This window comes from Macrobrachium nipponense, chromosome 32 (genome assembly GCF_015104395.2).
Source record: "Macrobrachium nipponense isolate FS-2020 chromosome 32, ASM1510439v2, whole genome shotgun sequence".
NCBI lineage: Eukaryota > Metazoa > Arthropoda > Malacostraca > Decapoda > Palaemonidae > Macrobrachium > Macrobrachium nipponense.
The window spans coordinates 17,194,138-17,209,740 of record NC_061094.1 but is presented as its reverse complement, the minus strand read 5'-3'; the positions used below and the strand labels follow the sequence as shown (position 1 = coordinate 17,209,740).

The window sequence follows — 15,603 nt, the reverse complement described above, 5'->3', positions numbered from 1 at the left end:
ATTTTTCTATTCGACCTGAAGAGCGGCATGAAAAACTGAAATGTTTGTTCATACGACTCGACCAATCAGAATTATTGTAGCCTAAATGGTTGTCATCCTATTCTTTGCTCTAAATCTCTTCATTATGAAATCCCAAATGCTAAGACGTTTTTTCACAAGACCAGTTGAATCGAACAAAAATGTTTGTGAAATAACTATCTAGATGAGGAGACAAATGGAGGACGGGTTCTCAGATGCACGTTTTTTTTTATTATTATATATCACATGGCCCCTCTTACTATTGAGGGTGCCTTATGGCCCCCATTCCCAAGGGGGGTTCTCCCCTTACTACTGAGGGTGTCTTATGGCCCCCTTATTGTGCGAAGCTTGTTTGTACCTATAGAAACACTTCTATTTACGAAAGTCGTAAAAAATGATGGAGTGTGAAAGGGTGGTTATGGCCCCCTTAGAAACGGCACTCGAACTTCGGAATTTGACTAAAACCTTCTTGTGGGAAGGGGAGTTTATGGTAAAATTTGGTAGCCCTAGCTGTCAACTCCGAAAGTTGTAAATAATGAGGGGGTATAAAAAGAGTGGTTATGACCACCTTCGAAACAGCCCTCGAATTTCGGATTTTGACTAAAACCTTCCCGGGGGAGGGGAGTCTATGGTCAAAATTTGGTAGCCCTAGCTGTCAACTTCGAAAGTTGTAAAAAATGAGGGGTACGAAGGAGGGGTTACGACACCCTTGGAAATGGCCCTCGAATGTCGGAATTTGGGTAAAACCTTCCTGGGGGTTTATGGTAAAATTTTGGTAGCCCTAGCTTTCATAGTCTGGGCGTGCATAGCGAACAAACAAACAGACAGGAATTGAGTTATATATATATATATATTATATATATATATATATATATATAATATATATAGTATTATATATATATATATATATATATCTTATATATATATATATCTATTATATATATATATAGATATATAGATATATATATATATATATATATATATATATATATATATATACTATAGATATATATATAGATATATATATATATATATATATATATACTATATGATATATATATCTATATATATATATCTATAGATCTATACTATGACATATTAGATATATATACATATCCTATATATATATATATTACATATAATATCTATTATAATCTATATATATATATATAAATATATATATATATATATATATATAATATATACATATACATATACATATTATATATATCTATATCATATATTATTATATATAGATTATATATAATATATATATATATATATATATAGATATATATATCTATATATATATATCTATAGCATATATATTTTTTATATATTATATCTATATATCTATACTATATATATATATATATAATATATTATATATAGATTATATATATATATATATATATATGGGGTTTAGCAAAGGAAGATGCTTTCCATAGAAATAGTTGAAGACGCACAAAGGCAGCCGACCACTAGTTTAGGGATATCGGTAGTTAGGAAGACGATGATAACGGAATTAGTTATAAAATTACAGAAAGAATAAAAGAATACTACTGTGCCTTTCAGGGCCGTGTCTAATCGATTTTCGTCGATAAAATCTTACCAAAGTATCGGATATAGATCGTATTTTTGAAATAGCTACTTGAAGCCATGGCCTAATTGCCAAAATATGCAATGATGTCTAATGTGTATAATTAAGGCACTTATCAGAGTAAATCAAAGAAATTTAAGGGGAATTTAGCTAAATGTAGTAAGTACCCAGAGAGAGGCCAGTTATGATGTAAATTATGACATCAGACATAATAGCAGGGTTCCCAGTAGTGTAAATCACAAATATTTAACCCTCTTTTAGAATAAGCATTAAAGGAAGGCTAGGCAAATCACTATTGAAAATGACGATAATATTACGTTTTACATTGGTGATACCATGGTAATGAATGACAACATTATAAGCCAGGGAATTTAGTATATATACTTATGACAACAAAATAGCCAGGGAATTTGGTATATATACATATGACAACATTATAGCCAGGGAATTTGGTATATATATACATATGACAACATTATAGCCAGGGAATTTGGTATATATACATATGACAACATTATAGCCAGGCAATTTGGTATATATACATATGGCAGTATCACTATTTTCATTGTACAGTTTTATGTTGACTATAGGAATACATAGGTAGTAGTTGCACCGCAATTCCTATTTACCTTTTGGCTATCAGTTATACAAGACTTTTGGAATTGGTGAAGTACAATCATATTGGAACGAAAATACAATCATTTAGGGGTGGTTGGTACGATATTTTCCTCCAATGTATGTACATACCTGGTAACCTTGCATAATAGTAAACACCGACGACAACAGGGCGAGGGGAGCAGAACGTCTTTGGTCAAAACCAGGTTATACGTGACTGCTACTTCACCTATGGCAAGCCTAGCAAATTGTCCTCGTTGCTTCAGGACTGCTTTCGTGTTGCGTGTTTTTTGCAGCATACAACAAAGAAAGAAACCTATGCGTCATATGCTAATTATTAACGGGTAAGTGGTTAATAAGATAATACACAAACACCAAACGATTTAGACAAGAGGACAATGGTGACCTTTGTAGGAATTATACCAGAATGATGAGTATGAAAAAGAGAGATATACAAATATTTTGTTTATATCAAGGGTTTCTAACTTTTCAGACCAAGAATAAACAATGACCGAATTTGCCTGACTAATAAACTATCTCACTGATTAGCTGCAACGACCAATTTTAACAACTTGCTTATTCTACTGACCTCATTTTACACACACACACACACACCCGTATATATATATATATATATATATATATATATATATATATATATATATATATATATATATATATATATATATATTATAAATTTCATTTATGTATTGTGTGTATGTTCATTTATGTATGTACCATATCTGTCTATATATGTATGTATACAGCATATGCATTGATGTATGCTCTATCATCCTCCTCCCTGATGTCGAAGAATGAATAATAACAATAATGATGTTGATTATAATATTAATAACAAGAATAGTGAATGATAATAACTAATGAATATTAATGTAATTTTTATCATTATGATTGATAATATCTTTATCGATACTTTATGTGGCCGTGTGCATAGGAAAAACAAAGTATGTTAAATAATGTATTTTTATTCATTGGCTAAATACTGGTCTTTATCCACATAGACCCTAAGTATCAGAACGATACTTTACGTATCCTTGAAACTCGAGGGTGCATATTTCAAATCAACAGAAACGTGGACTGAACCATGGAACTGTATTACAAAATTAATATTCTCATTTAATGCCCATTCCCTAATTGTACTCTACTTGGGAGTTTGAATGTGTGAAGCAATATAAGAATTCCATATGCTACTGTTACTACTACTACCAACATCTGAGTCTTCATTCATAAAGTATATCGGCGGGGTATCTAGTAAGGTACGTCACTACAGTATCATTGAATGGGACGGTCTTTAGTAATGACGTTATATTAGCCTCTATGTACGAGCCTGCTAGATATAGCCAATTTTCCCTTTAAATTTCTTTGATTTACTCTGATAAGGGCCTTAATTATCAAAATAAGACATCACTGCATATTTTTGCCAATAATTAGGCTGTGGCTTCAAATAGCTACTTCCAAAATACGATTCATATCCAATGTTTTGGCGAGGTTTTATCAACGAAAATCAATTAGACACGGCCCTGAAATGCACAGTAGGTTATTTTTACTTTTAGAAAAAATACAATTTGTAGGTAATTGTAGAATTTTTGAATTTGTATATCCTTGTGAATGACACGCTCAAAGTCGGTTTCCACTGATACGGACTTTCAAGGTTTTATACTGTTTGGTTGAATCATAAAGGTTTACAAGTACCCGTTATTTGTTAATATAAACAAATGAAAAATCTAAGTTATATTTGTTAATAATTTCATGCATATGAACAGTACTGGTTTTACTTATTGTGGATAGCAGTAATCTTCGTATATGGATACACATTGCAAGAAATTTTCCATTTGTAACACCGTTTTATATCTTGCTGTTGGCTTATAAAGCTTATCTGAAACTAATATATATTATTTTTACATGCACAATACTCGTATATTATCACTTCTTTAAAATGACGAAATATACTAGAAATTTAGGAATCCAAAATATGAATCAGTGAAGTCTGCCATTCTGTAAGCGTTCGCGCTCATGTATGTTGTTTAGAGTTTTTACATTTAGATTTGAGTTAAGAATTAGCCCGAAAACCTTCTAGTAACAGTTTTGTGATATTGTTCCTTAATTTTAAAAAAATATTTCATCAGATATTGAATGTTAATAAAATAAACTTTTGGCAGATGCTAAGATCTTCTCATTTTGTCCTACATACCTTCATACTTGAATATGTTCTACTCGGCCCTTTTCATGACAAACTCCTTCCTTTCCGCAGGATAAAGAAAACGTCGACTATGAGCCTAACTGCACCTTCAAAGTCGATGAATTCGGGTTCTTCGTCTATTGGAAGAGTGAAGGGAGAGTAAGTAGAGATATTATTCGTTTCTCACGCTGACTGTATTTTAGTTTAAGACATGCAAAGCCGAAGTTTCTGCCAAATTGGAGACTTCATGAAGCTATTCGGTTATCTAAGAAATCCTATGTTTATACTGACCTATCATTTTTTATCTACAACTTTTATTATTTTTAAAGGAACATTTGTGGTTGAATTTCCCCCCATAAAAGGGGAGAAAAAAAACGGTAAAAAAAAACCCTGAAGTTTCTTTGGCGCAATCGAGTTTTCTGTACAGTGTATAATGCTATATGAAAATCTTGATGTGCTGCAGTATGAAACTCTCAGTCACAACCAGGCAGTGCTCTGTTGCTCTCCAGATGCAGTCAAGTTGAGATACGTCGGCGGCTAGTTCCACTAGACGCACGAGCCATGGCTAACGTTAACCTTAAATCAAATAAAATAAAAACTACTGAGGCTAGAGGGCTGCAATTTGATGATTGGAAAGTGGATGATCAACATACTAATTTGCAGTCCTCTAGCCGGAGTAGTTTTTAAGATCTGAGGGCGGACAGAAAAATTGCGGACGGACGGACAAAACCATCAATAGTTTTATTTCACAGAAGGCTGAAAAATTTGCGTGGATCCTTGATGTAGTTATTCCTCGGAGTGGAAAATCTTTTCAACACTTCCTAGAATCTCCACATAATCAACTCTGCCCTTTCTCAAGACCTTGGGGCCATTCTCACGGAAACGGGAATGCTTTTCACCATCAGACATTTGGTTGACAAACATTTCAACCACGGACATTTGGCTGACAAACATTTGTCAAACAGACATTTCACCGACAGACATTTGGGTGACAGACTTTTCACTGACAGACATAATGCCGGCAGACATTTGGCCGTCGGACATTTCAATAACAGACATTTAGTTGACAGACATTTGGCCAACAGACATTTAGTTGACAGACATTTGGCCAACAGACATTTGGCATATAGGTATTTCGTCAATGGACATTTGGCTAACAGACATTTCCTGAATAGAAATTTGGCCAAAAGACATTTCACTGACGAACATTTGGCAGACAGAACACTTCACTGAAGGACATTTGGCAAAAAGAAATTTAACGATGGACATTTTGCAGACAGACACTTCATGGACAGACATTTGGCAGACAGACATTTCATTTATGGACATCTGGCTAATATAAATTTCATCGATGGACATTTGGCTGACACACGTTTCATCAACGGACATTTGGGCAATAAAATTTTCATTGACAGACATTTGCCTGACAGACATTTCACTGATGGTTGTTTGGCCGAAAGAAATTTCATCGAAGGATATTTGGCTGACAGACATTTCACTGACAGATATTTTGTCGATAGAAATTTTGTTGATTTCTATCGACCACTGGTAACAGACATTTCACAGACATGCCAAATTTTGTCTGACAGAAATTTAATCGACTGATATTTGGCTGACACACATTTCACCAATGGTCATTTGGCAAAAATTTCATAGACGACATTTGGCTGACAGACACTTCACCAACGGACATTTTGATATCGACAGACATTTGGCTGACAGATATATCACCAATGAACTTTTTGCCAACAGCCATTTCACAAACTGACATCTGGCCGATAGAAATTTCATTGACAGACTTTTGGCAACAGACATTTCACCAGTGGACACTTGATTGATAGAAATTGCACAATCGACATTTGGCTCAAAGACCTTTCACTGAAGGACATTTGGCAAATAGAAATTTTATTGACGGACATTTGGCTGACAGACATTTCACCGACAGACATTTGGCAGATAAAATTTCATCAACAGACATTTGGCTGACAGATATTTCACTGACAGATATTCGGTTGATAGGAATTTCATTGACGGACACTTGGATGACAGATCTCTCAAAGATGGACATTTGGCTGCTAGAAATTTCATCTACGGACATTCGGCTGACAGACATTTTACTGATGGACGTTTGCCTGATAAGAATTTCATCGATTCACTTTTGGATGACAGACCTTTCACCGACAGACATTTGGCCGATAGCAATTTCATCGAGAGATATTTCACTGACAGGCTTTTAGCTTACAGATATTTCACTGACAGACCTTCAACCTAGGGAAATTTCATCGACGCATATTTCAACGAACGGACATTTCAGTGACGGGCATTCACTGAACATACATTTCACCAAATATCGGATATCTGGCCGAATGGACATATTGTCTTTTAATTTTATTTTTTTATTTTTTATTTTTAATGTTATAGTTTATTATAAACTAATGCATATATCAACTATAAAATAATTGCATTTAAAAAATTTCACTATAAAATTTCATGTTCTTAAATATTCAAAGAAATTCATACTAAGATACTTATATTTTCTCAAGGATAGACTTCAATCTTGTGTTTAATATCTGGTATTTCCTCTTCGATTTTCTCAGTTCCCCTCCTGATTCTACCAGCTCACTTGTCAACTCCCGATCTGATTGTTCTTTTCTACATTTTTGATACTAGATGGCAAACAGTGGATTGGTGATTGATTGCTTTTCTCTGTTCAAAGAGAGTTTGCTGTCCGTGGAAGGCCTAATGTGGCTCTTTCTAATGTGTTCCACATTCAGAATTCAAATTTTGGTCCGTACAGTTTTCCGCGCTGCATAACACCAATCCATGTCGCATCAAACTAGCCAAGAAACTCAGAAAAGAGCATTCGGATTGGGAGTTGACAACTGAATTGGTAGAATCAGGAGGGGATATCGGTTATTTGGTAAGATGTCCATCCGGTCAGATATCTGTTAGGTGAAATATACGCTGGTGAAAAGTCTATTTGTTGAAATATTCGTCGGTCAGGCCAATGTCCATCGGTCATCTGTCCGGCCACAATAGGAACTTATTAAAACCATCTGGCACTACCTTATCTATATAAAACAAGGGTGTTTGTGTGTGTGTGTGTGTGTGTGTGAGCATTTATATTCTCCTATGCATGTATCAAATGACCCTTTTCCTTCGCTTGGGGGGTGGGGGTTGTAAATGAAAAAGCAAACCTGAAATATCTGTAATTCCTATTCTTCATTAGTTAGTTTTATGTCCCTGTACAGTTATGAATATTTACTTCAACTTGAAATTCTGGAAGTGTGGATAGAAATACAATTTTCATTTTTATGAAAAATTCTGATTACGTAGCTCCTAAGAAATCTGCTATTTTCTTATTAGGTATGTTTCCAAGAATGGTTTATTTTGTGCTTGTTAAAGATCTGGTAACATTACTCTCATTAGGCAAAAATGTTTAGGGGTAGCTCTACCTTCGCCGATTGCTGACCAGTTTCTTAAACTCCCCTGTAGTCTGAAGTTTAAATATCTGTGTAAAAAGTTCTCCAAGAACCTTGGTTCTTGTGATAAACTTCATTCAATTTCCAGTTTTATAGTCTCTTGTTATTTATCTTATTGAATTTGCTTTGTTATTAACTTATTTGTTTTCGTTTGTATTTTTTATAGTTTATTCTTTACTCCTCAGTACTGTATTGCATAAAGATTATGTAATATTAAAACAATGTGCAGCCACCGAATTCTTGGAGTTAGTTATTGTAACATAATGTTTATAATAACCCAAATGTGAATATTCATTTTATTTTTTCAGGAAGGAAACGTGGCGGAATTATCACAAGTGTCTGATATTCGAAGAGCAACATTACCGAGGGTAAGACTTAGATGAATTAAATATTAATCTTAAGAAAAATAAGACATTAATCTTATAATTGGAAATTAAAATTATTTACATATAATTATTTATATGCTAGCCATTCTCGTTGAAATCGAAGGTGTTGTCACATAGTAAAGAATATCCATTTTAACGTTACGTAATTTTCATTCTAAGTCATAACTTTTCATACAAAAACTTGATTATGTGAAGTGGTAGTTATGCTTAGGACAATCACATGTATGCTTGCCTTAAAGATAGATGTATATATATTATATATATATTAATCTATATATAATATCTAGATTACTAGTAGGCTATATATATATTATATATGTATATATATATATATATATATATATATATTCTCTCTACCTCTACATACCTATCATCATAGATCTATAATATATCTATATCTATATTATATATATATATTATATCTCTAGCTCTATATATATATATATACTCTATATATCTCTATATATCTATATTTCGCTCTATCTCCAGATATATATATATTATATATAATAAATATATATATCTATAATAAGATCTCTCCATATATATCATATATTAATATAATATATATACATTATAGGCTAATTATAATATATATGTATTATATATATATATATATATTATATATACAACATACTACAAATATATATATATTCATCATTATAATTAATATATATTATAATATCATAGAGAATATATATATATATATAGTAATTAATAATATAATATATATATATAATCTATAATATATATATAATATATATATTACTATATAATAGTATATATATAGATAATATATATATATATATATATATATATATAACATATATATATAATATCTATATATTATCTATATTATAATATATAATAATATATAGTTATATATCTATATAAATATATATACATATTATTATATTATATATATTATATTTATAATAATATATATATACTATATATATATACTTATAAATTAATAATATATACATTATATATATATATATATATATATATATATATATAGATATAGATATATATATATATATGTATATATATTGTATATGTATATATATTATATATATATATATATATATATATATATTACTGGGGGGGGATATATATATATATATTATTATATATACTATATATCTATATCTATATATTTTATATATATTTTTTTTATATGTATATGGGGATACAATCCACAATGAAGTAAAATCCTCTTGTAAGTTTAAAATATATATCTTTTAAACTACAAGAGGATTTTACTTCATTGTGGATTGTATCCCCATTTACTTAGAGGTACGACATAGTACCTGGCTTCTGCATATATGTATATTTTACTGTCAAAATAGTATTTCTTATTTCATGCTAGCCATTCTCGTTGAAATCGGAGGTGTTGTCACATAGTAAAGAATATCTATTTTAACGTTACGTAATTATCATTCTAAGTCATAACTTTTCACACAAAAAAACTTGATTATGTGAAGTGGTTAGTTATGCTTAGGACAATCACATGTATGATAGCCTTAAAATATATACATATATAGGCTTATATATATATACATACATACATATTATATTATATATATATATACACATATATATATATATATATAATATGATATAATATAATTATCTATATTATTTTATATATTATACATATATATATATATATATATATATATATAGATGTGCTCAAGTATTTGTATTGGTGGCATCGGCTAGTTTTTGTGGTATCGGTATCGGTGAATTTCTGGCCGATACCAGCCAATACCTTTGCCATATGTATATAAATTTAAAACCCTTCTAGGCTTCCTAAAAAGTAAAGTAAGTCCCCAGTTTATGACGGGAGTATCCGTTCATAAGCTGGAACATCATCGAAAATCGTCAATAATCCTAAGAAAACCTTACTTTTATGCTTTGGTTGTATTGAAAATTATGTAAACTGCATTTTTATTGTGTTATTCATAAAAAAACCTTCAAATATTGATTATTTTGCTTTTTTGGAGTCATATTTCTTCCATCGGATCTGCATCATAACCTTGGAACATGTGTCATAAACCTAGAAATAATTTCTGATGAAAATAATTGAAAAGTGTTGTAACCACAGAACGTCGTAAGCCGAAATCATCGTAAACCGGGGACTGCCTTTATGTATTAACAAAGTCCAATAAACAAACTGTATATAGGCATATCATTGTATATAGGTTCATTGTTTATCTTTCAAACAATGATGGTATCTTAATAATGTACGGTGTATTTAACAGTTTATCATTGTAATTCTAATTTTAATTAACTGTGGTTATGTTTATTTCTATCAACAATGAGTCATTGCTATTCTGTTGGAGTTGTGTATGATTTTAACATGTGCAGTACAGGTTTAGTTTAAGTGAATGGTGCAATGAGTTACTATACTGCTACTGCTACAGCTTGGAATTAGACAAGTGTAGTTTATATAACCCTATTATATGACCTTTCAACTTTTGAACCTTTAATATACAATAACCAGAGAAAATGAATGATTTACTAACAATATATATTCTCTTGAGTAACAGTAATTGGAGGTAACAGGTACCGGTATCTCGGGATCAGCTTTAAAAGTTAGTATTGGCAAAAATGTGGTGTCATTGCATCCTAATATATTATATATATATATATAATATATCTATTATATATAATATAGTATATATTATATATATATATATATTATATATATATAATAGAATATATATAATGAATTTTCAGTCACTGTACTGCGATTCATATATATGCATTAAGCTACAAATGTCATTTATTATCCAATTTGCTCTACTTCCAAATTCATATATGTTATCCGAAGGGGAATTTTTTAGTTGATATTAATTTCGTCCTCTCATGGATTCCAACCAGCGCATAGAGGAGAAATCAGGACTTCAATGACGTCTTTACCTGATTTCGCATTTGTGCGCTGGTTCGAGTCCACGAGAGGACAAAATTATCATCAATTAAAAATTTCCCTTTCGGTTAACACATATGAAAATATATTGATTCCGAGGAAGAGTGGATTGAATATTAAAAGACATTTGCAGCTTAATGCATATATTATAGTGTTCAAAATTGTTTCAGCATTGAAAATGCTGAAACAAGGTAATTTCGTCCACGAGAGGACGAAATTACCTTCAACTAAAAAATTCCCCTTCGGATAACATATATGAATTTGGAAGTAGAGCAAATTGGATATTAAAGAACATTGGTAGCTTAATGCATATATATGAATCACGGTGCAGTGACTGAAATTCATATATATATATATATATATATATATTATATATATATAATATATATATATATATATATATATTAGGATGCACAGATACCACATTTTTGGCCAATACTAACTTTTAAAGCTGATACCGATACCGGTACCTGTTACTTCCAATTACTGTTACTTAAGAGAATATATACTGTTATTAAATTATTCTTTTTCTCTGATTATTGTATATTAAATGTTCAAAAGTTGAAAGGTCATATAATAGGGTTATATAAACTACACGTGTCTAATTCCAAGTTGTAGCAGTAGCAGTCACATTTCCAATGCTGAAACAATTTTGGACTCTATAATAATGCAACTTTACTTTGAAAACATTTATATAGATTATATTGAAAACACAAGAACACAGATAATCAATAAAAAAATGAGATAAAAAACAAAGAAATAGCTTCAACATCAATTTAAACAAAAGAACCAACCCGAGCGATGGAAATGAGGAGGCTAAAAGAAAAATCTTTAAATCAATGATAATTTTCTAAAGCATCAAATTGGGGTACAAACAATTGCGTAGATGACAACAGGGTATTTAGAGTTCTAACTATCGAAGAATTCCTAAAATTGGTTGATACATTACGCATAGCTCACAAGACGGTGGAGCCTACCCAAGCACCAATAGCAGCAGCAGCAAAGCACCAATAGCAGCAGCAGCATTAAGATCCCAGCAGTCAACCGACCCGAATCCGACAGCAACTCAGAGGGACCGGCCGCCTCCACCCACCAGCAGAGACTCCCCATACAACTCATCCAGGGGAAGACCAGACAGAAGAAAGAGGAACCACTGGTGGGAATGAGTTTCTTCCATTAGAGATTTGGATAAAAAGTAAAAAAATGTAATAAAAGTAAAAAAAATGTAATAAATATAAACATCAGCGGCGAGCAGACTGGTTGACTTATAATAGAAACTGCACCTGCTTACCACTGTCTGTCTTCAAGATACGAATGGAAGGGCTCCACATGTTTCTTTATCAGGGAAGAAAGATCAAACACAGACTTCCTCATCAACACCAGGGAATCATTTATTTGTGCCAGCCAGCCCACACAAACAACTCAACCACGCCCTAACCACCAACCTCCACATATCCCCCACCACCAGCAGAGCAGCACTCAGAAGTACGGGAAGCTGAATATGAATGTGTCATTCAACGGGAAAGATTACAGTTGGACCTTCATCACAGCAGACATGATGAGGGCTCTTTTAGGAGCAGACTTCCTAAAAGCATACCGCCTGCTAGTGGACATGGCATCAAAACAAATGAGCCTGAAAACAACTCTTGCATCATCTCCTCAAGAACTGTGCAAACAACTCACCACCACATTGTCACTTCAAAAGCAGAGATGATGAATGGCCGCATCACGGCAGTTACCCCACCACCAAAAACATGCTGACTTCTACAAGACTACCAAGAGGTTTTCAACGAATACCCCTGCAGCACGACTTACCAAACTAGCAAAACACAACATCCAGTACTGCATACTAGAAACGGAATTACCCCAGTCCATTCATGTTTCATACAGTTAGCCCCAGAGAAACTCGCCTATGCCAAACAAGTGTTCAGGAAAAAGGAGAATGCAGAAATATGCCAAAAAGCCCTGGCCGATGGGCATCCCCCCCTTCACGTGTACCAAAACCTGAGGGAACATGGTGCCCTTGTGGAGACTACTAGCGGCTAAATGTCAAAATGAAGCCATACAGATGCCTGTCGCCAAACATAGCAGACATAACCAACCAAATGAAGGGAACAAAGATCTTCACCAAAATAGACCTGCTGAAAGAATACTTCCAAGTTTCAGCAGCGAAGGAAGATATAGAAAAGGCCTTGACCATCAGCCCCTTTGACACCTACAGCTGTTTCAACCTTCGGAATGCAGGGGCAACCTTCCAAAGACTCATGGACAAACTGCTCGGCAACCTTCCCTTTTTGCGTGGTCTGTGTCGATGACATACTCATATTTAGCCCTAGTCTCAAGCAACATCTTAAGGATGTCAAAAGTGTGCTGCAAATGCTTAAAGAAAACAGACTCGTAGTAAGGCCTACCAGATGACAAAGGATGGTAGAACTACATGGATCTCCATTAAATGCCTAAAGCCAACATACCTCCCATACACCAACCCACAACCGTAGGCGTCTCCAAGAGTGGGAGTCCTGTAGGGTCTCACACGGACACACACACTGTCCATCTTAAGTGGCCGGCTAATCTCCTCACAACATGCATCTAGTTGTGCCAAATGCATATACAAAGAAAGACAGCATACATCACACATCTTTTGTACATATTTTATCATTCATATTAATGTTGTGTTAAATGTATCACTATCAACACATGCATTACAAAGTCAACATTTCAGCTATATGTATCATAAATTCACTCGTGTCTTGTACATCGATTTATGTACATCTTCCCATGCTTCAACAAACACAGTTGATTGTTGACCTTTGTTTTGTCTTTCTCGTGTCAAGCACTACATTTCTGCTTGCAAGAGCTTTTGACTTGCCTGTTTGTTGTCTGAATAAATCGGTAAGTTTGTAGATGCAGCTTCTTACTCCTGCCTTCACTCCACCTTATTCCATAAAGTTAGGTCTCTTTCTTCGCTGAATGAGAGAATAAACAAATAAATCACCTATGATCTTTATTACATCAAAAATAAAAATTTTTGCAAAGAAGCACATAAGAAATCACTTGACAATATGTAAAACCTACATAGAATATCAAGATTTGGAGGAGTGAACAATGAAATGGACTGAACATTTTAGAATATCTTTTAATAAAACAGACAGTTAGAACTCTAAATACCCAGTTGTCACCTTAGCCATTGTCTGTAGCCTAATTTAATGCTATAGAAACTCCTTTCAGTCTCCTCACTTCCACTGCTCCGGTGGGTTCCTTTGTAAATTCAAGTTGAATCTGTTTTTTTATTTTATTCATCTTTTTTTATCCGTGTTTTTGTGTTTTCAATATAATTTACATGAATGTTTTCAATGTAAAGTTGCACTATTTTAGTGTCCGTAATTGTTTCAGCCTTGAAAATGCGACAGTAAAGTAAGTCGCAAACATCAGACAATGTGTAGCATTATGCACAAGATACTTTTCCCTTCGCTTGGCCTTGTGTGTGTCTAAATATGTGTGTGTTTAATGTAGTACGAAAGTCCACGTGCTTGAGAATATCATAAAATCCATGTAAGAAGGCAAGTGAAAACTGGGACTTGGAACAAGTACTATCGTAGTTTATTCTACATCTTCAAGCTTACACTGAATACAAACATAGTTTACTGAGCTTTATATACAAAATTGTGTAGTGGTGGGCAGTGTTACAGTTTCTTGATTTGGCCAGCATATTTTCCAACAGAAAGGAAAAGGAAAGAGGATCATGGGATAATCTTGGGTGTTGTTTAAATTCATTCAATGAACACAACTTTCAGAAGAATTCAGCTTTGACAGTCGCAGGCCTCGCAGATTATAGACGAATTATCCCAGTTAATGGCATGGCCTCTCTTTAGCCAACGATATGAAATGCTAGGACTCCAGGAAGAGCATATTTGTGTTGGGAACATCTCTTTGTTAGTCCTTTTGATGTTTGACCAATATAAATGTTATTGCAATCTTCACATGGAATAGTGTATACAACATTGTTTGAATTGAATGGATTATTTTTAGTTAACATATTTCTTAAAATATTGTTATATTCAAATTCTAAATTTATACCAATAGTTTTTAGAATCGGTATTGCAGATATGAAATTGAAGTGAAAAGGTAGGCAGAGAATATTCTTAAGTTCTGTATTAACTTTGGTTGGATTGTAATATATCTTCTTTGCCTTATTTTTACACAATTCCAAAAAACATGAAAAATAACTTAAGGAATCTCCTATTTTGTCAATAATTTTAAACTCATCGTCCAAGAATTCAAGACTACATATTCTAAGTGCTCTAAGATACTTACTGTTCCCGGCTTTTACTCACCTTGCTTGGATTTTATTATTATTATTATTATTA

At 32.7% G+C, this 15,603-nt stretch overlaps 1 protein-coding gene across 14 annotated transcripts in view; it reads left to right on the top strand.

The window, feature by feature from the left end:
* LOC135207246 (1-phosphatidylinositol 4,5-bisphosphate phosphodiesterase-like) overlaps positions 1-15,603 on the top strand; it is a 712,917-nt gene that overhangs the window by 557,351 nt on the left and 139,963 nt on the right. For all 14 annotated transcript variants that reach the window (XR_010312938.1, XM_064238892.1, XM_064238890.1 and 11 more), the window contains 2 exons: positions 4,506-4,592; positions 8,224-8,283. Coding sequence is in view for 13 of the 14 variants with exons in the window: in XM_064238892.1 (XP_064094962.1) it covers positions 4,506-4,592; positions 8,224-8,283 (147 nt within the window). In the remaining variant the exon portion in view is untranslated. The remainder of the gene's footprint in view (positions 1-4,505; positions 4,593-8,223; positions 8,284-15,603) is intronic.